The sequence below is a fragment of the Phocoena phocoena genome, chromosome 3 (assembly GCF_963924675.1).
Source record: "Phocoena phocoena chromosome 3, mPhoPho1.1, whole genome shotgun sequence".
Taxonomy (NCBI): domain Eukaryota; kingdom Metazoa; phylum Chordata; class Mammalia; order Artiodactyla; family Phocoenidae; genus Phocoena; species Phocoena phocoena.
In genome coordinates, this window is record NC_089221.1 from 111,371,248 (window position 1) to 111,395,037 (window position 23,790).

Below are 23,790 nucleotides of genomic sequence, written 5' to 3' on the forward strand. Positions count from 1 at the left end.
TTGAATATACTTCCCTGTGCTATACAGTGGGACCTTGTTGTCCATCGATTCTATATGTAATAGTTTGCATCTGCTCACCCCAAACTCCCAGTCCATCCCTCCCCCGCCCCCACACCCTTCCGCCTTGGCAACCACAAGTCTGTTCTCTATGTCTGTGAGTCTGTTTCTGCTTGGAAGATAGATTCATTTGTGTCATATTTTAGATTTCATATATAAGTGATATCATATGGTACTTGACTTTCTCTTTCTGACTAGGTCAGTTTGTTTTTTTTCCCCTGTATTTTGCAAACAATCATCCATTTCTTCTAGGTCTTAAAATTTGCCGCCCCAGAGTTGCAGTGTAGTATTATTTTACAATTATTTTCATCCTCCTTTATCTGCAGTAATATGTCTTTTCTCATTTTGTTTATATTTTTTTCTTTATCAGGTTTGTGAAGGATTTATTGGTTTTTGTTTGTCCTTTTTTTTATTTCTACTAATTTTAGTCTTTTAAATAATTCCTTCCTGCCAGCTACTTTGTTCTTTTTCTTATTTCTTAATACAAATACATTCTCTGCAGGCTTTTAAGACACAGATATTCCTTGTGTACAGCTTTCTCTGTATCCTGTAGGTTTTGATGAGAAGTAGTCTCTTTTTCATTGCTTTTGAGACAGTTTGTAATTTCTCCTTTTAATTTCCTCTTTGATGCAGTAGTGATCTAGGAGTGTTTCCTTATTAGGTAGGTCACATTTTAATTGTTTCTAATTATCAGATAATGTAGCCTATAACACTGACTTTTACAAAATTTGCTAAATTTTTATTTGTGTTTACTGACACATATGTGGACGTGTGAAAAATTTCTATTTGGCAGAGGAAAGGTTTTCTATATATTTATTAAACCAAGTTCCTTATTCATATTATTCATTTTTCCCATGTCATTATTTTGTCTCTTTGGAATGTACAGTTTAAGTGCATTGTAAATCAAGTTCTTGTATTTTTAATCACTCTTGTATTATGTATTTAGTTATGTTGTTTGCTATCTGTTGGCTGTTTGTCTTCACATAATGCTTCTCCTTCTGCTGTTTAGTGCTTTTAACCTTAAATTTGACCTTGTCTGATATTACACTCATACATCTTTTTGTCCACCTACCATCACTACTATTTCCACCCCTTTCAATTCAACCTTTTATTATCACTTTATGGGTTTCCTGTAAACAAGTTACAGCTAGTTTTCTCTCCCTCCCTTCCAAACCCAATCTCATCATCTCTGCTTTTAATAGGAGAAATCAGTTTGTCACATTTGGAATAATTAGACAGTTAACTATCTCAACTATTAATTTCAAAGAACATTCTCTATATCCTCTCTTATCCCTGTAAGATGACATTTTTGAGTATTTTTACCCTCCTCCACTCCCTACCCTTACTTTTACAGAAATAACTTATCATCTTTAGTTAGAGCCTGGTATCAGAATTTCTCTTTCAGTCCATTTCTCCTAATTCAAATGCCCTTATTTAGCACTTATGAATACATTTCCATCTTATTTGATTTTTGGACCTTCCTCTCTAGGTTTCTTCCTTAGGCCTGTTTCCTCTTTATCTTTCGCCATCTCGATGTCTCTGATCTGGTTCACCTACTGTTCTGGTATCTTTCATGATCTGCTCTCTGAATTCTTGCATATTCTTAGGTCTTTCTTTTGTCCTGACAGGTAAATGATACCTTGGATATCAGCCCTTTTATCTTAATAGCATGTAGGTATGATGCCACGGTCTTCCAGCAGCTGTTGCAGGTGAGAAGTCCAGTGCCAACCTAATTGTTCTTTTACAGGTGACTTTTCTTTCTGCCTTGAAGCTTGTAATATTTTTCCTTTATTCTTGGAAGTCCAGAGTTTTACCAAGAGCAGAGATGTGTTATTTCTCCTCAAGTTAGCCTAGAACTTACAGATCCCTTTTAATCTACATAATTTACTTTTTCAACTTGGAAATTTTCTTCCAAATTTATTTAATGTTTGACTCCATTCCAACTATTACCTTTTCTCTTTCTAAACTTCTTTTTGACTTTGAAACATCTTTTGAGACTTCATATCTCAATCTTGTATTCTGTGATTTGAGGATTTTTCTTTATCTTTCAGGCTACTGTTTTGAGTCTCAGTAGAAACCATGCATTTTCAACTCATCTATCTACTGCAGTTTTAAATTAGGAAATCATTTTATGTTAAATTTTAGTTTTAGAAAAATATTTTTTGGTGGTCCCTCCCCTCGAATTTCCTTACATGCTTTCTTAGAGCTGCCAGAGGAACCAGTTTTCTGGGCTTATACTCTGTTCTAAGTGACCTTTACTCCGGCTCCCAGGTCCTCTAATGAATTGTTATTATTTGTCATCAGCTCACTGGGGCCCAGGATGTGTTGATGCTGTTCACTGAGGGACAATAGTCTTGTTTCGTAGGAGGTGAAGTAGTGTCCTTTCCCTGGCCCAGCAGCACAGAGGCAGGTAAGGCAGGTGGCCAGTCCCCAGGAGGAAGCTTCTGTAGACTGGGTATCCCTGGCCTCTTACCAGTCTTGGGAACAGTGTGAACTTGGCTCCATCTGCAGCCCTTCTCAGCTGGGGTTCTGAGAGAGAGAAAAACCCTAATATCCCGAGGAATCCACTGTATGCAGTGAATTCTCTTCTGTGCATCTAGAATGGTTCTATGCACCATCATTGGGAGAATCGAGGGACCAGCCATTCAAATCACCTTTTGTAGGGCTTAATCCTCTCATGTACCCCTGATGAGAAAGGCTGAGCCGGACACACTCAACATAGGGTTGGTGATGACCTTCCCCGACTGGTGGAAGGAAGGGATCCCACAGATGTCCTGGTCTCAAGCTCTTCCCAAGAGGCAGTACAACACAGTGGCTGAATGTAGGCCTAGGTTGGACCAGGGGCCAGTTATTGGAACTTCCTGTGCCTGGAACACTGTGAGCACTCAGTAATGTGCTTCCATAATTGCTGCTGCTTTTCCTTCTCCTTCCTTATCATCTGGTACCTGCTTTGACAGTGTTCTCCAGCCCATGCAGCCCAAGGTAAAGAAAGCCCTGGCTCCCTTCTCACTGCTTGAAGTCCAGAGGTTCATTTCTGCTTGGCCCCAGGAGCCCCTGGCTCAGAAGAGGCAACTGTATTGGGGCTGGGCTGGGTGGGGCCCAAGAGCCACATTCTGGTTGTCACGACATTAGAATCTTATCCATCGTCAGTGTTAGTCTTTAATAGCAGGCCTGGCGGAAGATACCCTGTTCATTGCCTATAAGAGGCATTATCCTGAGGATGTTTCCTACTTGCTCCTTAGCCTTCATGGACATACTTTGGATAAATGTGATTAGCCACCTAGGGAAGCAGGAGACATTTATTAGCTAGGGAGAGAGCCCTTTCCTGCAAGTGGGTGTTGTCTTTCATGTACTCAACATACCTGGAGGCTTGGTTGGGACTTATGCACGTTCCCCCAGCTCAGGACCCACACTTGGTCATGTGATTTGTCATAGGACAACTTAGCCGGCAGAGGGTCGACACCTATGGACTTGAAAAAAAATAGCGACAAGTTGGTCATTGTTGTAGAAGCTGATTCATTTCTAGGCCACTCTTGGGTGAGTGGAAAGCCAGCCTAGCAGCCTTGAGAATGAGCCAGTTTGGGAACCCAGGGTAGAAACATCCCTTCTGGGTTTGTCTTCAGAGGCATAAAATTGGTTGTCAGTAATGTTCTTCCTTTTAAAAATTTCTTGCAGGGACTTCCCTGGTGGCGCAGTGGTTAAGAATCTGCCTGCCAGTGCAGGGGACATGGGCTTGAGCCCTGGTCCGGGAAGATCCCACATGCTGTATAGCAGCTAAGCCCATGTGCCACAACTACTGAGCCCACGCTCCGCAACAAGAGAAGCCACTGCAATGAGAAGCCTGCGCACTGCAAGGAAGAGTAGGCTCTGCTCGCCGCAACTAGAGAAAGCCTGCGTGCAGCAACGAAGACCCAACACAGCCAAAAAGTAAATAAAAAATTTATTTAAAAAAAAATTCTTGGGCTTCCCTGGTGGCACAGTGGTTGAGAGTCCACTTGCCGATGCTGGGGACGCGGGTTCGTGCCCTGGTCCGGAAGGATCCCACGTGCCACAGAGTGGCTGGGCCTGTGAGCCATGGCTGCTGGGCCTGTGTGTCCGGAGCCTGTGCTCCGCAGCGGGAGAGGCCGCAGCAGTGACAGGCCCGTGTACCGCAAAAAAAAAAAAAAATTCTTGCATGTCTTACTTAAAGGGTACCCAGACCATCTTGGCAAAAGCCTAAACACAGAGGTTTTTTTTTTTTTTTTTTTTTTTTTTTTTCAGTTTTCCACTCAAGAATCAGCTTCAGGACCCTCCCATCACTTCTCCTGTAAGCCTTTGGGGCCTCTTGAACCCTCAGCATCCTTCTCTAGCTCTTCTTCCTGGGTCATCTGAGACTGACTTTGAACTCATCCATTATCACCTGTCTGTCTCTTAACTTCGTGCAGACTCTATCTGGTACATCATTCACCTGGAGCCTCTGGGACTCAGACTGTAGCATCAGGCAGAGTCTTTTTCTACTGCTGTAACTGAAACTGCTATTTTCTGAGGACAGAGCTTCCCCAGTGGCCCTGTCAAATGGTGACTTTTCTACTTCTCAGAATGTAGTTTTATAAGTTTCAAAACTCTGTTTTGTTATGCCACTATGACCCCTGCTCTTTTTGGCATTGGCCAAAGTTCTAGTCACTCCCTTTGTTCACTAAAGATGCTCTGTTTTCTCTGTCACTCCCTGAGTCCCCAACTTTGGTGCCTTCATTCAAAGTCCTGCTTTCTCAGTTCCTTCTTGGTTTCAGTGATCTTTACCTCTTCCCCACTGCAGCCACCATAACTTAAACCTTGTCAACAAATTTCTGAAATTTCAGTCCACCATATTCTAGCCTTTCTGATCTTGGGGGAAAACCATCTTTGCCCCCACTGGTTAAAACTTCTCTAAAGAAATGTCTATGGAGTCCCTGAAACCACTTCCTCTTAACTGTTTGTCTTCACCACTCCACTGAACTGCTCTAGAGCTTCATGTCAAATTCAGAGATTACTGTGTGGTCCTCCTATAACTTGACATTTCACCAAGATTCCACATGGCTAACCATTCCCTTCTGGAAACATTTTCTTCACTCAGCTTCCCATCTCCCTGGCTTCTCTTCCTCATCCTGACTTCTAAATGGTGGCACGTCCCCCGTCTTCATCTTTGACCTTGTCTCTGTCTATATCCTTTCCCTGGGTGAGCTCATTCAATACATGGCTTCAAATAACCCATTATACTCTGATGACTTTAGAATTCATTCCTCTGTCGATGACCACAACTTTATACAAATCTGAACTCCTGATTTTGCCTGTCCCTGCTGAAATATATTTCTTCTCCAGTCATCAGCATCTTTGAAGCCTCCTTGTACTTTCTTGCTCTAATTAAAACTTCCTCTGCCCTGAAGCCTCAAGTAGAGGCTGTTTCTGTTTTCCTACACTTCACATACCCCAGGTCCTTTGTTCATACCTCCAGCTACTCTTCCTTGATCCTCTCATCCTGGCTGCTTCCCTTCATTTACCAAAGGCTTTATGATCTGGCACTGTCTTCCTCTACCCAGAGCTTCTTTTCTCACCAGTAATGATACCATCCTGACACTATCTCTAGTTTCTTATATGTTCTCTCTCACTCTTTTAAAAACCCTCTTGATTACACATTCTCCTCCAGGTATCCCATTTGTCTGCCCTCTTCACAAACTTCCCCAAAGTTTAGACTGCAGGCATTATCTCTCCTTTCTGCTTCTCTAATCATTTTTCATATTCTCATTCTGACTGAGGTGGTACGGAGTAGGAGACTGAAAACGTAAACCAAAAATCTCTTACATTCAGAACAGAGCTTTCCACAGTCTCAATATGCTAAGGAGCAAAGACATGGAAGGGAAAAGGTCCTGAAGAACACACAAGGCTCTCAGTTTAAAGACCTTACTACTAGGAGTGAATCAGAGACTGACTATGAAAGCTGCAACTCAGCCTTGATTCAACTTAGTACTTGATTAAAGTGATTCATTCATATACTCTCTCTCTTCCTAGCAGAGAAAAGGGTAAACCCTCTTCAGTGGATGACAGCCATTTAAAGTCTCTACAATGTAATATGGAATTACTAGGCATTCCAAGATACAGCTTATATAACTGAAAGCAACATAAAAAAGACAACAGAAACAGACTCACAGGTGATCCATAAAAAAATAATTTAAAAATTGTGTATATAAAAGGAATTAAGCAGAAATTCTAAAAGTGAAAAAATGCAACACCTGAAATTAAGATCTCAATAAATAGGTTTTGTTATATATACCTTAGACACAGTGGAATATAGGATTATTGAACTGAAAGACAAGTTGATAGCATATGCCCAAACCGAACCACAAGAGATAAAAAGGATGGAAAATGAGAGTGAAAGAGATGTGTGGGACACAATGGAAAGGTCTAACTTTTTTTCTCTCAGAGTTCCCAAGGAAGAGGTGAGAGAGAATGAGGCAGCAGAATATTTGAAGAAATAATGGTTGAGAATTTTCCAGTCTGATTAAAGATATTAATCTACACATTTAAGAACCTCTGAAAACCCCAAATCAGAATAAATACAAAGAACACCATACCTGGGCACGTAAAACTGCTAAAGACCAAAGAGAAAATCTAGAAAGTAGCCAGAGAGAAAAAAGAGAGGCATTATCTTCAAAAGAGAGACATTAAGACTGACAGTTGACCTATTAACAAAAACAATGGAAGATAATGAAACGGCATCTTAAAATGCAGAAAGAATTTAACTGCCAATGTAGCACTCTATATCCAGTGCAAATATCCTTTACAAATAAAGGGCAAATTTTCAAACAAACAAAAACTATGAGAATCTTTTGCCAGCAGACCTGCACTAAAAGAACTATTAAAGAAACTTGTTCAGTCACAATGAAAATGATCCCAGACCGAACTATGTACTTCAGGAAAGAATAAAGAGCAATGGAAAAGGTAAATATGTGGGTGAATGTAAATGACTATCAGCTGTACAAAATAATAATAATAGTCATGTCTTGTGGGGTTAAATTACATGTAGAATTCAAATTCATTCCCACAATAGTGCCAAAGGCAGGAGGAAGGTTAAAGGAGTTAAAATGTTCTAAGGTTCTATCATTATTGGGCAAGTGAAGCAATAATTTGTATGAGACTGTATTGAGGCAAGGATGCATGTTGTAATCTCTATGGTGGTAATAATAACAACAATGATAAAAGAATGCATGGACAACAAGCTAACAGAGGGAGAAATAGAACAAAAATGTTTGATTAATCCAAAAGAAAGCTAAAAGAAGAAAAAAGCAACATAAAGAGGTAGGTCAAATGAAAAAACAGCAAGATGGTAGACATAACCATATAATTACACCAAAAATACATGGATCAAATAATCCAAGTAAAAGATCAAGATTATTAAACTAGATACAAGCCAAAATCCAAATACATGTGGCTTTATAAGAGATCACTTTTTAAGTATATGAGATAGAAAGATTGAAAGTGAAAGAATGGAAAAATTATACCATGGTAACACTAATCAAAATAAATCTGATTTAGCTATATTAATATTAGACAGAATGGACTTTCAGGCAAGAAGCTTTGCCAGAGATAAAGCGGGGTACTTTGTAAGAAGAAAGAAGTCTTCCCCCCCAGGAAGATACTAAATCTACAATCACAGTGGGAGACTTCAACATGCCTCTCAGCAGCTGGTAGACTAAGTAGACAAAAAAATCACTTAGAATATCTGAACAATACAATAAACCAACTTGACATATATGTAAAATCTACCTAAAACATTAGAATACATATTCTTTTAAAGTGCACATAGAACATTTATGAAAGTTGATAAGCTGAGTTATAAAGCAAGCTTCAATAAATTTCAAAGGACTGAAATTATTCAGAGTACTTTCTCTGGCCAGGGAAATCAATAACAAAAAGATAGCTGGGAAGTCTCCTATTTTTCAGGAGAAACCACAACCACAACCCTGGTTTTTATACAACTTTCTCCCAACAATGATCCTGCACCTGGGCAGCTGAGCATTCCTGGGAAAAAAAGATACAACCCTCCTCACTGGTCTGACTTTACATTTGCACCCATCATCCTTAAGTGGGCCTTCACTATTGCCCTGCAGTCCTATCACATTTCCCTGGTCAGTTCAATCTCACATCCAACTCTTACCTCTTTCCTTAGACCTCCAGCCTTGGTGATAATTTTCCTTCTCATTTCACTGAGGAAATAAAGGCAACCAGAAGAGAAGGTCATCCAGCTATCACCAATTGTATCACCTATTTGTACCTGTGCCTGAATACTTTCTATTTCTTCCTGTTATGTTGAAAGAATGTGCTTTTATCTTAGGCTAGCATATCTACTTGTATGATCTGGATTCCACTGACTACTGCCTACTTCGATGATGCAGAAGAAAGGGAAGAATTGTGGGAGAAGTTTTTCCCATTAGCATACAAATGCTGTAATATCACCTATTCTAAAAGTTTCTTCAGCATCCTCTTCCAGCTACTGCCTCATTTGTCTACTTTTTCTCATATTTATAGTAAAACCCCTGAAAATAGTTGTCTATATTCACCATCTCTACTCCCTCTGATTCTAACTTGAATCCACCCCCTCAGGCTTGCATTCTGCCATTATAGTCCTATCTGTTCCCGCCAAGGTGATCCATGTGGTACCAAATCAGATGGTTAGTTCTCAGTCTTCATAACATACAAATGCTTTCAGCAACCTTTGACACCACTGGCCACTAACTCTCCCTTAAAAAGCTCTTTTCTTGGCTTGTGGAACACCACCCTCTCCTCATTTTTCTTCCTACCTTTCAGGCTACTCCTTCTTGGTCTCCTTTGTTGTCTTCCTCTGTCATTCCTGATCTTTAAGTGTTGGAATACTTCAAGGCTCCAACCTTGACCTCTTTTCTATCTGTACTTCCCTCCAGTTAACTGGATTTAACACAGTTCACATGGGGATGATGCCCATATTCATATCTCCAGCCTAGACCTCTCCTTTGACTCCAGACCTATTTATCCAATTACATATGTATATATATATAAAATGGCAGCTCAAGCTTAACAAATCTAAAGCTGAATTACTAATTTTCCCGTCTCTGCTTCATGACTTGTATCCCCTGCCTTGCTCAAAGCCTCTATCAGAGTGTATTAGCTTCCTATTGCTGCAGTAACATTGCCACAAACTTGGTGGTTTAAAACAACACAAACTTATTCTCTTACAGTTCTGAAGGACAGAAGTCCAAAATTAATCTCACTGGCAGAATAAATATGTATGCAAGGTAGTGCTCCCTCTAGAGGCTCTAAGGGAGAATGCATTTCCTTGCTTTTTCTAGCCCCTAGAGCTGCATTCCTTGGCTTATGGCCTCTCCCTCCAATCTTCAAAGCCAGCAGTGTAGCAAACCTGCTCTAGTCCTTAAACTGCCTCCTCCTTCTATGTTGTCACATTTTTTTCCTGCCTCCCTCTTATGAGGATACTTGTGCTTGCAGTAAGGGCTTGCCCAGATAATCCAGGATAACTCCCCATTTAAAAATCCTTAATTTGAACAAAAATGTTTACAATTTGCATGGAACCTCAAAAGACCCCAAATAGGCAAAGCAATCTTGAGAAAGAAAAACAGAGCTGAAGGCGTCAGACTCCCTGACTTCAGACCATACTACAAAGCTACAGTCATCAAAACAGTATGGTATTGGCACAAAACTAGAAATATAGATCAATGGAACAAGATAGAAAGTCCAGAGATAAACCCACACACCTATGGCCACCTAATCTATGAGAAAGGAGGCAAGAACATACAATGGAGAAAAGACAGTCTCTTCAAAAGTGGTGCTAGGAAAACTGGACAGCTACATGTAAAATAATGAAATTAGAACATTCTCAAACACCATACACAAAAATAAACTCAAAATGGATTAAAGACCTAAATGTAAGGCCAGACACTAAAACTGTCAGAGGAAAACATAGGCAGAATGCTTTTTGACATAAACTGCAGCAAGACCTTTTTTGATCCGAGAGTAATGAAAATAAAAAGAAAAATAAACAAATGGGACCTAATGAAACTCTAAAGCTTTTTCACAGCAAAGGAAACCGTAAACAAAACGAAAAGACAACCCACAAAATGGGAGAAAATATTTGCAAACGAAGCAACTGACAAGGACTCAATCTCCAAAATATACAAACAGCTCATGCAGCTCAATATCAGACAAACAACCCAATCAAAAATGGGTCAGAAGACCTAAATAGACATTTCTCCAAAGAAGACATACAGGTGGCCAAAAAGCATGTGAAAAGCTGCTCAACATCACTAATTATTAGAGAAGTGCAAATCAAAACTACAATGATATATCACCTCCCACCAGTCAGAATGGCCATCATCAAAAAGTCTACCAACAATATATGCTGGAGAGGGTGTGGCGAAAAGGAAGCCCTTCTACACTGTTGGTAGGAATGTAAATTGGTACAGCCATTATGGAGAACAGTATGGAGTTTCCTTAAAAAACTAAAAACAGTTACCATATGATCCAGCAATCCCACTCCTGAGCATATATCTGGAGAAAACCATAATTTGAAAAGATCCATGCATCCTAGTGTTCATTGTAGCATTATTTACTATAGCCAAGACATGGAAGCAGCCTAAATGTCCATCGAAAGAGGAGTGGAAAAAGAAGATGTGATACCCACAGACACAGACACAGACACACACACAATGGAATATTACTCAGCCATAAAAAAGAACGAAATAATGCCATTTGCAGCAACATGAATGGACCTAGAGATCCTCATACTAAGTGAAGTAAGTCAGACAGAAAGACAAATATCATATGATATCACTTACATGTGGAATCTAAAAAAATGATACAAATGAACTTATTACAAAATAGAAATAGAGTCACAGATGTAGAAAACAAACTTACGGTTACCGGGGGGGAAAGAGTGGGGGAGGGATAAATTGGGAGATTGGGAATGACATACACACATTACTATAGATAAAATAGACAACTAATACGGACCTATTGTGTAGCACAGGGCACTCTACTCAGTACTCTATAATGACCTATATGGGAAAAGAGTCTTAAAAAAAAGCGGATATATGTATGACTGATTCACTTTGCCGTACAGCAGAAATGAACACAACATTGTAAATCAACTATATGCCAATAAAGAAAAGTAAAAAAAAATCTTAATCGTACCTGCAAAATCCCTTTTGCTGTATAAGGTGACATTCATAGGTTCTGAGGATTAGGATGTGGACATCTTGGGGGCCATTATTCATCCCACCACACATAGTAAATGGCGTCACCATTCTACAGTTGCTTAAATTATTATTAATTACAATTATTATGAGTCCTTCCCCTCAAACCTTACATTCAATCGAGCAGAAAATCTTTTGGGGTCTACATTTAAAATATAGCAAGACTTTGATAGCTTCTTACCACCTCCACTGCTGTCATCATCTTGCCCAGATTATTTCAGTGACCAGTATCTCTGTTCTATCTTCCAGTCTGCCCTTAACTGAGCAGCAGATTGACTCTTTAAAAATGTCAGATTATGTGACTCCCCTAATTAAAACACCTGAATGTCTGGCTACCTCACTGGCCTTTGTTTACCCCTGACTTCGCCACATCCTACTCTCCCCTTCCTGGCTGTGCTCCAGTCCCACTGGCCTTCCCTCTGCTCCCAGAGCAGGAGTCCCACCTGGCATTCAGATCTCAGATTCTGTTCACTTCCAGAGTGAGGCCCACTTAAAAAGAGTCTTCCAGTTCCTCTGTCCCTTTCAACCTGTAAATAGCTCTTACCATCTATAGCTCCCTAAAATTCTGATTTATGGTCTGTCTCCCCAGCTAGAATATAATTTCTAGGACTTGCTCATTCGTGGCTGTTTTCCAAGCACCTAGACCAAAGTTTGGCATGCAGTAGGCGATAAATACTTGATGAAAAATGCACATGAATCTTCTTTGCTCCCTCCAACTTCTGACCACCTCTCCTAGGAGCTGGGGAGTGTGTGGAAAACAAAGAAGGATGTGGCCGGCTGTGCCCCACAACTGGAAGCTCCCCCCTCCCTCAGAGAGATGTACCTGGAGGACTTTCTGGGCCTGCACGTCGACCACGAGGACTCTGCTCAGCGTGGGCTGGGCCACGTAGATGTAGCGGTGCCTGACATTCACTGCTGAGGCCCACTGGCAGGGCTGGGTGGCGCCTCCTTCCCTTTGAGGACAGATTTCTTCCTGTAAAGGAGATAGGTTGCCATATGTCTTCTTAATTTCCTGTTCCCCCATCATTGCTGGGTTCCCTCTCCCCGACCCTGCTCTGTCCCTTTCTTCCTCTCTCAGAATTCTTCACGTCCAAAGAGTACGGCACGTGAGCCCTCCCGCATCACCAGGTTTTCACTCCACGTTCGTTCATCTTTCACCTCCTCCCGCTCTTACTGAGGCTGTAACTCCCTTTGCCGGCCTCTCAGTCAGCAGCTGCGTGGTCCGTGTTATTCTACTCTTGTGAGCTACCTTCTCCCTTTCCTCATCCCCATCCATCGTATAAACAACTTCTGTCAATGACCAGACTCCTGAAGGAGTTACCTATGCACTCTCAGCTTCCTCACCTCTCACAAGCTCCTTAATCCTCTGGCTCTAGTCCTCAGCACAGAGCTGGTGGTGTTCTTACCGAGCTCCAGGCTGACTTCTCAGTTATTACATTTAAGCTCTGCCATCATTTTATTTGAACTTGGGGCATCATCTGACAGCGTCTTGACTACTCCTTGGTTCTTTTCCCTCCATCCTCCCCAGTGGCTGATCCTTCTCTGTTGCTCAGTCCTACTATGTTTGCTGATCTCTAGATGCCAGGATGCTCAGAGTTTGCTCCTGGACGACTTCTCTAAAATCCACTCCCTTCGCTAATCTTTGTTAACCACGCCTATGACTTTAGACACAATCTACGTGCTTACAACTCCCAAATTCATATCTTTAGCTCAGTCCTCTTCTCGGAACTCCAGACTTAGCCACTTCCTAGGTCTACTTGGCTATTTAATTTACATCTCAAATGTATAAGTCCAAAATCAACTCTCAATTTTGCCTCCCAATCCCGCTCATTCCACTCAAATAAATGGCAGCTCCCTTGTTTTAATTCCTTAGACCAAACCTTTCAGGTCATCTTTGACTGCTTTCTCTCCCCATGCCCTCAGCCTTCATCCAATGCATCAAAAATCATTTCAGTTTTACCTTCAAGAATATATTCAGAATTAAACGTTCTGATCACTGCCACCTCTGTCACCTTGGCTCAAGCCACATCTGTCCGTTGAGTAACCGCTACAGCATTCAGACTGTGCTCCTTGATTCCACCCTGGCCTCCTGCTAGTTGTTCTTGACACAGAAACCACAGGGATCACTGTGAAATACAAGTCAGCTCAACTCCCTCCACCACAGTAACATTCTTTCTTGCTCAGAACAGGGTCCAAGTCTTCCCTGAAGCCAACTAGGCCCTGAACACTCTGGCTCCTCTGCCCATCTCTGCCTTTTTTCTCCTTTTCCCATCCATTCTGTGCACACGGCATGCTTGCTCTTCTGCACTCACGCCGCCCTCCTGCACCAGGGCCTGTGTAGCTGGCTGTTCGTCAGATGTCTACCTGGTTTATTTCCTCATGTCCTTTGGGTGTCAGCTTACATGTCGTCTTCTTGAGACACCCTCTCTGGTCTCACCTAGCTTAGCGCCCCGGCATCCTCACTGCCTCACCTTGCTGCGTTTCTCATCTACCACTTGACCTTCTGCGTTTGTTTGTCTACCTATGTTTAGTCTTTCTTTTTTCACCAGATAGTAAGCACCTTGAGAGCACACTGTTTGTTGGGCTCACTGCCATACTCTTAGCACCCAGTAAAGCGCCTCACACAGAATTGGTGCCTAAAATATATCTGTTGAATGAATAAATGAGAGAAAGGGGGACCTTCTTTTCCCTTAGTCTTCCATGATACACATTCTCATGTTTCTCCTCATGGCTCTTGTCCAACACTGTCTCAACCTTTGTGGTTCCTCTCGGTACATCTGCCCCTAAACTGCTGATGCCTCCCAGGGTTCTGTGCTAGGCGCCCGACTCAAATCACTCACGTGCACCCTTGGCGATCGGGTCTCCCATCCGGGCTTTCGTCAGTACCCTCATGCTGATGGCTCCCAGATCTGTGTCTTTAGCTCAGAACCACCTTCCCCAGTTCCCATGTGGTTCCCCTACAGTCACCTCATACACAACCATCCACATCTGAACCGGTCCTCGCTCCATCCCTGCTCCTCCTCTGGGTCCTCATCACCATCTGGTCAGCCAAGTCCAAAGCAGGAACACCATCTTTGATTCTTCCTTCTCCCACACAAGTCACTGTGAATTAGTCATCGAGGACTACAGAGATTGCCTCCTAAATCTCGGAGTTCTTCTACTTTCCATCTCCAGCCCCGTTTCTTTCCTAAATGGCTGCAATAGCTTTGAAACAGGTCTTTCTCCTTTTACACTTGCCACTCTCTGTCATCACACTTAATCCTCACAATAACCCCAATATGCCTGTGAGAAAACGGAGGCTTAGAGGGGTTAAGTCACTTTTCTAAAGCCACTTAGACTGCTAAGTGACAGAGGTGGGACCTGAACCCACCTGTGCAGATCCTGTTCTAAAGCCTGTGCCCTTACCTATTAATCCTGCCACTTCCTGCTGGGCAAAGTGGACATCTCATCCAGCAGAGGGGCCGGAGATGAGATGCCAACCTCCTACTCACTCAGCACTTTAGAAAGAGGGTCAGCTCATTGTAACCCTCCTGTGACATTCTAGACATTTTTTAGATGAGGACAATGTTATTTGGGACTGTTCCATAGCTCACGGAGGTCTTGTGTTGCCTGAAATGCCTACAAGACCTCTCTTACTGTGTCTTGTACTAGTTTCTTCGGAAAACTGAGCCCTGGTTAGCATTTGAGAGATGTCCCCTACAAGCTACAGGTTAGGTTATCGCAAATATATGAGAAATTAGTGCCGATGTGGTGGGTTACAATTATTCAAACCTAACTGCTGGAAATTAACTAGGACCACTCTTTCTCGATGGTTTTGTGGCTATCACGTGGAGGGAAAACTTATCAGAGGTCATACTTTAAAACATGATTCATTCAAAGGAAATAGCCTGGAAAACAGCTGCTCCCAAGTTGCAAATGTGAGAAATGCGACACTCTGAGGCGCACCACCGGCCAGGACAGCAAGGCAACACACTCGTTTCAGGAACTTGTCTGGGCCAGGCCCACTTGCTCCATTAGCTCCAAGCCCGTGACTGTGTCCCAGTTTATCCACTGTCCGTCTTCAAGGGGAGGGCACGTGGGGGCTTTTAGATGACTCTTGGATTAATGCCATACTTCCACCTCCAAGTCGCTAGGGATTAGTAGAAGAGGTCAGACACCCCACAACACAACACCATGTGGGATACCAGTGGGAGGGACGGAGCCGTGGGGCGGGGAAGCACAGCTCTGGAGGACGCCTCCTGACAGCTGGGTCTTGAGGGTTGGAAGGGTTTTTCTGGACCTGCTACCCGCAATCATCTCTTTTGCCTCTGCCCACTGCATGTCACGTTGCCACTTTTTACCTGGCCTCTTATTTGTTCACGGCAGCTCTGATGCGTGGGCCATTCACACATTTCAAGCTCTCTCCCCTGTTCCCTGGAGGCCACTGAGGGCCTCCAAGCTCTAAAATCTACTCAGTGCTTCCCATTCCCACCACCACTGGCTTAACCCAGGTCACCGCCCTCACCTGGGTGATCACAACAGCCTCTTCACCCCCTTCTGTGTTTCTAGTGCAACCCTTCTGATCATTACCCGCCGTGAGGCCCTGCACAGGTCCCAAAGCACCCTGATCCTGGCCATCCTTCACTTGAAGTTCTTCAGTGCTTCCCATGAGAACTCCTCAGCTTTGACCCTTACCTACTGTCATCCTGAATCTGAGGCCCTTCCCACATCCATTCGTCCCTCCCCACATCCATTCGTCCCTCCAGGCATAGAGAATATTTGCGGTTCCCTGAATGTGACCTGATGTTCTATGCCTCTGTGCTCCATATTCATGACATTTCCTCTCGAAACCCATCACCAATTCCCACTTGTTCTTCACAGCTGAGTCCAGGCATCACCTGCCCCAGGAGCCTTCTCTGACTTTGTCCCCCAAGGTCTGGAGAGGCCTCTCTTCTCAATGCTCCAGTGCACCCTACACATCCTTCTAGCAGCACTTGTTTGGCAGCTGTCTGTTCACACTTCTGTTTCCGTCATTTGACTGTGAACTCGCAGAGGCCAGGAACCCATCTGTCCGCCCTGGGCCTCCCCTCAGGCTCAGTGCATGGAAGTGGCCGCTGGAGGAAGGAGTGAGAGTTTAAGCCTCATGTGCTCCTTCCTTAGCCTCGAACCACATCTGGAGCCACATCACATGTAGCAAATGGAATTTAAGAAATCAAGTGGCACACATGGTGAAAGGCTGCCTCTCAGGATGCTGTGTGTGAGGTGGATGTGCCCCAGGCACAGACACTTACGTAGCTCATGAAGATCTTCTCTGTGGGTTTGAGGTGCCTCTGGATCTCACAGTCCACTGGGTGCAGGATGATTATGCCATCGTCGGAGAAGATGTAGAACATGTTTCCCACACTGAGGCCTGCGAGGAGCAAGCACAGCCCTACTTAGGCCCCTCCTAGCAGTTGGTCCCCAGGCAGGGTCACACATCACATCAGGCACAGATGAAACCTACAGTTTGGCTGCGTCTGATACAGGCACAGAGTGCAAGGCCTGGTCGAGGTGGGGTGAAGAGAGACGAGCAGGCGGTGTGTGGGGAGCGAGTGCCCGAGGGCTGCGAATCAATATGTACACCGAGGGCTCTGCAATCCCCAGGCTGTCCTCCCAGACACGCGTACCTGTGCCAGGTCATCCAGGGCTGGCCACCAGCCCAAGTTTTCAAATAAGTGATAGCCTTGGCTTTGACATACACTTGACCTTTTCTGTTCCGAAAGGCAAAGTCTCCCGTGGTTCTTGTCAACCAGTCAAATCAGAATGGATCAGGTGATGCCAAGAAGCAAAGGCTTTTCTTTTTTTTAAACACATTTACGTACAGTGCCGCTACCCGGGATGTGAGGGCCTGAGCAAGCTGTGGCTGGTATTCCTTTGTCCAAACCGGGCCTGTCTGTGCCCGAGGCCCTTCCTTCAAGACAGTTTGCTCCAACATCTGCCCTACCAGTTTCCCTACAGCAGCCCCAGGCCAGGCGACGGAGCCCACAGCCTGGTTCGGCCACCTGCCTGTACCCCCATCCCAGCCCAGGACCGTCTGGGGAGAAATCTCCTTAGACCAGCAGAGAAGGGGCCTTGGGGACAAGTTAGTTCAGCCTCCTTATTTTAAAGACAAAGAACCTGAGGTCCAAGATGGGGAGGGGCTTGGTTGAGGCCATGTGCCTTTGTGCCCAAGCGGGGGTTAGACCCCGAGCCCCAGCCCTGGGCTCTGTCCCTTCACCCTGCTCTCCATAAAAGGTCCACATGGCACAAGGGTGGGTAAGGTCTAGAGTTCTCCCTCTTTCTCCCCTCCCCGCCCTCCTTCCCTTCATTTCATCTGAAGGTAAAACATTGAAAAGATTGCTATGAATTCTAAGAGAATTAGCGATGTGGAAAATTCTCTCTTTCCAGTCATGCTGAGAAAACCAGTGTACTGACTTAACTGACTAGCTGGGTAAGTTTTTAGTGAGTTAGAAAACAATGAAACAGGCAAATAGGAATCACCGTTCCACTTGCTTTCAGGGGCTCTGCAGGTCATTTTCACCAGAGCCTGTGGTTCCCAGTGTGGACAGAGGTCCCTGACTGTGTGACACAGCCTCACCTGCCTCTGGTTCTGTGCTGAGAGGGGCTCTGGGCAGGAGGGCTCCTGCCACTAAAGACAGCTAGACGCCAGCCTCTCAGAAACTGGGAGCATCTAGGAGCACTGCATAAGTCCCAGTGGGAATCCTGGGGTGCTGGGCAGCCTGTCCTGAGAGCCAGATGAAGCAGGCCAGCGCCTCCTACACGGCCGCCCACTGTTTGGAGTGGGCTAGGTAGCACACATTCGCTCTGACCCCAGTCTATCCTGTCTCCAGGAGGACTTTCTCTTCTGTACACTCTCACCTGGGCACGCTTCTCTCACTCAAACCTGTAGGGGCCAGAGGGGGTCAAAGTCCCTGTAAGACCACAGACCCCGCAATAGCCTCCCAAGGTTTTTGGAAAATCAGTAGCTGGAAGAACCCACATGAGACGGAAAGCTCAGTAGAGCCCACGTGGGCTTTGCAGCTGTGGTTACACTGCAGGCTGAGCACCGGGCCTTGTCACAGTCGACAGTGCGACGTGAGGCTCAACAAGGCCTTGCTCCACAAATAACTGACTTCCAGAGAGCTGGCCTCACGAGCCAGCCCCTGGAAGGTCCTGCTCGTGATTAGCTTGACCAAGGGGGCACACAGGAGCTTTCCCTGCTTCTGCGCACCCATCATTTCACTGTTCCTATTGAGAGCTGACAGCGCCCTGGGGCCCTGCTGGCTTCTTTGCTTTTGCTTCTGTATTTCCCTACCTCCAGGCCTGGAGTTTGAGCAGGGAGGGGTGTGAGCAGCTAGCTGTCCAGGCGTGATGGAGTTTGTTCGCTGCTGGGTTGTCCAATATTAGTGCAGCACCAGCCAGCCTAAAGCCCCGAGGCAGCTGTGGGTCTTAAGTTGGCCTTTGGGCCTCCAGAGCTGCATTTAACACTTTCCAGGGCCTCCTGCATTCTCTGCAGGTCTCCACTTTTGAAATTTGGAAACACCCCTTAGAAAACACCATTTAAAGACACAGAGCCAAAGCTCTCTGTGTGCACTGTGGCCTAGGGACTAAGTTCAGGTGGCGTCGAGGGACCACTGTCCATGATTAGCAACTGCCGCTCTGACTTTCCTCCTGAGGATTCCTCAAGCCCATTGGCAGCAATCCCTCATTTTCCGGCCTCTGCCTTTGTTTTGCTCCCAGACTTACTGTGTGAGCATTTGTGCCTGACATTCAGGAAATTACTCTGAGTGCGTGTATGCGTGCATATGCTAGACTGTAGGTAACATGGAAGTTCTTAAGGAAAAAACATGAGGAAATATGACGGGTTTTAAAGGAGGAAATTTAGCGCTTAGCCCCGAAATTGCATGGTGCTTTCTGCTGCTTCTCATACCGTCCCTCTGTCCACCTAGCTGGAGAATAAGTTACCTCAGGGGATTTGGACTCTCTGGTGTAGGGGTTCATAGGTAGGGTTGGGGTCCACGAATGCACGTACACCCCACAGAGTGACTCGGGCTCTTTAACCCAGTGCCCACATGTGCCCGCTATTTTTGGAGCCGTGTTATCAGACCATTTTTGATATACAAAAATGGCAATTTTGTATGGCCCAACCCAATAGCCACAGATTGTTAGATACAAAATTTAAAAACCCATTCATTTAGAAATATACATGTAAACATACATTTACAGAAATCATGGTAGCTTTTTTATTTGGCATTTCCTCAAAGTATACACTAAACCCCAACACCGGTATCAGTTACTGGAAAAAAGTTTAAGGCCCAGCTCTGACCAGGACCCCTGCCAAGAAGCTGGCCTCAGTGGAGGTTTCAAAATTGCTTTAAATGGAAACTTTCGTTTTAAAAATTCTAATCGTCTAATGTCCGTTAAAGACACTAATAAGTTTAAATCTGCCTCAAGTGGGCCACTTGATTTTGACATGGACTTCCCCCGCTCCCATCTGATTTGACCCGTGGACCCCACCTGTGGGGACTGCTTGATGTCTGGAAAAGCTGTTGGCTTATGGAAAGATGGCCTGTTATGGAACCATGAACACACGTGATCACAGGCACGACACAGAATAAGAAAGCTTGGTACCTTCTTCTCGCCATAGAATGTTTGCAACTGCAGCATCAGAGAACGGTGAAAGCAGGAATGTGATGGAGGGAAGGAAAAAAAAGAAGAAAGCAACTTCAGAACCTTCCTTGTAGTGATTCAGTTCATAAACATACTGGTATCTAGTCCATCATGTTTAGAACCTGCACCACTCATGGCCCCAGCAATACTGAGGGGGGACGCTGGACGTGGACAAATGCTTCCAGGGCTCAGGACCCTTTTGGTTCCTAATGAATCAGGTTCCAGGATCACAGAAGCTAATGGGACTCTCCTCTTCTGTGGATGATAAAGAGCAAGCAACGTCTCTCCCAGACCTCCTGGACTACTTCCAGGAGCAGGCTGGTTTTCTGCTAGGATCCTCCCTAGGAAGACCATCTGCAATACTTCTGATTTTCTCCCTTGATGATAAAGACTCAGCTTAGAGCCTTTGATCAAGGGAAAGAGACCATGTCCAACACCCATATCCATGAAATCAACCTTGCAGGGTCTCTTGGGGAGCAGTAGCTACGAGGGAGAGCCTGCTTAGCGCCCCTGGTGGGCAACAATCCCTGGAGTAAAGACAGGTGTGTGAGGGCACAGGCCAGTTCCTGGGCCGTGGATGGGCAGCAGCAGCTGGTGCGCGGTTAGCATGAACACTCTTGTGGATGAGGGACAGAGCAAGTAGGAGGCAGAACTGGGGATATGATATACGAGCTTCCTTGTGGTCCTGGGTTCTGTCTGCTGTCCAGAGAGTTTCCCTGTCTATGCCTCCAGAGTTGTCTAGGCTTACAGGGAAGGTCTACCCACCTCTGGCCACCCTCTGTCCCCAGCTTTGAGCACAGAAGGATAAGAGGTTTACCCCTGTCTCCAGGGGCTCATGATTGGTGGCTGTGGCCCTTGCCACCCAACATCCCCCAACCAGCTCAGTGAGGAGCTCAAAGGCACGCGTGGACTCACGGGTCTTTCTAGCCGAGTCTTCGATGAAGAGGGAGGAAATATCTTCGTCCACGCCCACTTCATTTTTGGCAATGCAGGTATACGCCCCTGTGTCTTCATACCGAACACTGCCGATGTGGAGTTCGCTCCCATTGGCTGTAGGAGGGACAGTGCTCAGGGCGGCCTGTTCAGCTGGGACCTCCATCCTTCCTCCCTTCTCCCTTCTATTGAGAGTGTTGCGGTTAAAAGCACAGCCCCTCAGCAGGGCTGAGGGCAGCCAGTACCCTGATATATGCCCAGGAAGGGCTGGAACAGCAGAAATGAACTGCAGGTGACCTGGGACCTGATTGACAGCGTCTCATCATTGTGCTCCCAAAGATCTGTGTGAGTCCAGAGAGCAGGGAAACGGGGAGATATCTGTTTGCTCCCCGAACGTCTGACTTAGAAACAAATCACTCCTCTCATTTCCATTCCTGGGGAGAGCGTCAGCTTGAACTTGATGGGAAAAATGGCACAGAGACACCGAGCGGAGCTCTTACCTAAAAGGGAAAGCTGTTTCGACATCTGGGTTGAGACATCCATGCCATTTTTTAGCCAAGTGATTCTGGGCATAGGAATGCCCTCTGCGTGACATCTCAGGCTAGCTGCCACTCCGGGTTCCTGTGCCTGGGTCTCTGGATAGACACGGATGACGGGTGGCACTGTGGGTGAGAATTAGTGCTGGTGAGAACAGGCCTTCACCTGCCTCAGGCCTGTGGTCCAACTCTGAGACCCTGCCCAGAGGGCTGAGCCGAGAGACAACTCTGGAGTTCTCTTTGTAACAAGCTTGCAAGCCCTAAAAGAAAGGGCTATAAAATGGATTGCTGACAATAAACATGTCAGGCTTTGTACGCTGTAATTCATGGCGTTCATCATTATTCTAAATATGATCAGAGAGACAATCCAAATATTTACGGCTGTTCAGCTGCTACACGTAAAGAGCAACAACTGCCAAAACTTACTTCTGAATGAATAAAATTCAGATATATTATTTCTCTTATCGGAAAGCCACTGGACAGGGGCTTAATTTCTTGCAAGGAAGTGCTTCACAAAGTACTTATGGGCACTGACTGGCAGGGCTCCTAATTACTGCTCTAGGGAAGACCATTGGTTTTCCAGTGGGTCATTTTTATTTTTCCACTTCTCATCCCCGGAACAGGCGTGAGAGGCAAGTGTGCCCTCCTTGGCTCCTGACCCACCCATGGGTCCCGGCAGTCAATTTCAGGGCTGGGGATGTGACCAGGCCCACTCATCAGATGAGCATCAGTACCCTCTACCCTCTGGCCTTTCCTACATGGGCTGTCTGTAGGGCAGGAAGCAGTGAGGACTGTCTGGAGGATCTTCCCTCCTACCCCTTGCTCTGGGCCCAGGAAATAAAATAATTATCATTTTCAGTGGAATTGGGGGCCCTTACTTATTCATGCATGTTTCTCTACATACTTCCAAAAAGGGTTTATGAGAGCTTCTGTAAAGGCACCTGGATAGTAAACTAAACAACAACGATAACAAAAACCACATCATACACCTTTTGGAAAGTTGGGAGATGCATTCTTTGCCTTGAAGCCAGCAACTACATTTTCCCAGAGTTATCTGGACACTCCTATTGTCCGATAAAAGAAGGTGACCCAGGGCAACTTTCCTGGTGGTCCTGTGGGTAAAACTCTGCGCTCCCAATGCAGGGGGTCTGGGTTCGATCCCTGGTCGGGGAACTAGATCCTGCATGCATGCTGCAACTAAGAGTTTGCATGCTGCAACTAAGAAGTCCACATGCCGCAACTGAGTCCGCATGCTGCAACTGAAAGATCCCGCATGCCACGACGCAAATCCCGCGTGCCGCAATGAAGACCCAGCACAGCCTAAATAAATATTAAAAAAAAATAACTTAAAAAAAAAAAGAAAAGAAAGTGACCCAGTATGTTACGAGAGAGATTTTTCTTGGGACTAGAGGTGGAACAAATTGACGCATATATAGAAGGAAGTGATAATGTTGATCCTAGAACGTGAAGATTTCTAGTGATCTGTGCTTGGGTAGGCTGAGGACAAAAGAAAAATTCTATTACCTTATTGTGAGAAACAGATGCTGCAGGTCCTGTCAAAACCCAGGAGGCTGGTAATAATCTGATCAACTTAGCCTGAGTTTCAAGTCTTTCCTCTGGTTGACCTATGGGGCAAAGTAGGGGGCCAAGGACAAAGCCAAATGGATAGCTGGCAAAGGGCACAAACCCACCTTCAGAGTGGCCAGAGCTGTTTCCATAACATGAGCTCAGAGGCACCCATGACTAACCACACACAGACCAAACAATAATAAAATCTGAGTCATTTCCTTGGTTTCTCTTTGTTTGCAGTTCTGGGGGAGAGTCCCAGGGTGTGGGAGAAGGCCCTTGTCACGGGTCAGGCCACTTGGGATCGATGAAGTAAAAGGGGCTCTAGCTAAGGCGTATCTGGAGGACTGCTTAGAACACAGAAGTGGATCTCTCTTCTCTGATTCCCCTTGGTTCAAAGAAGGAAGAAATAGTAATTTATCTAGGAAAACTTCCTATACCCAGAATTTGGTAAAGAGAGGAATGGGGTTCAAGTTGAAGAGACAGCAGAGTTTTTTCAAGAGGCTATGATTCAAAAGTACAGAGATAGAGACGGGGGACCTAGGAACACTGGACTAGTGGGGAGTTGGAGAAGGAGGTAGAGCAGCCCGGGTTCTAGAATGTGGGAGGCCAGGACCTGGGAGTGAATAACCTTGGGCTCCTGCTAGATCCCCATTTATTTATATAGGCCTGCCAAGCAACCACATAGTAAACTTAAAGAAGGTGAGGGAAGAATCAATAGAGATAGAAGCAGAAAGGAATGAATCAATTTGCCAAAAAAGAGTGGAACTGATAAA

At 45.0% G+C, this 23,790-nt stretch overlaps 1 protein-coding gene across 1 annotated transcript in view; it reads right to left on the reverse strand.

Annotated features, from left to right (window-relative positions):
- Window positions 1-23,790, reverse strand: part of FSTL4 (follistatin like 4) — a 443,193-nt gene that overhangs the window by 8,424 nt on the left and 410,979 nt on the right. The window contains exons 8-13 of the mRNA XM_065874776.1: window positions 21,413-21,574; window positions 20,895-21,029; window positions 19,941-19,967; window positions 16,583-16,701; window positions 12,136-12,285; window positions 3,420-3,527 (exon numbers count right to left, since the gene is read on the reverse strand). Coding sequence (XP_065730848.1) covers window positions 3,420-3,527; window positions 12,136-12,285; window positions 16,583-16,701; window positions 19,941-19,967; window positions 20,895-21,029; window positions 21,413-21,574 — 701 coding nt within the window. The remainder of the gene's footprint in view (window positions 1-3,419; window positions 3,528-12,135; window positions 12,286-16,582; window positions 16,702-19,940; window positions 19,968-20,894; window positions 21,030-21,412; window positions 21,575-23,790) is intronic.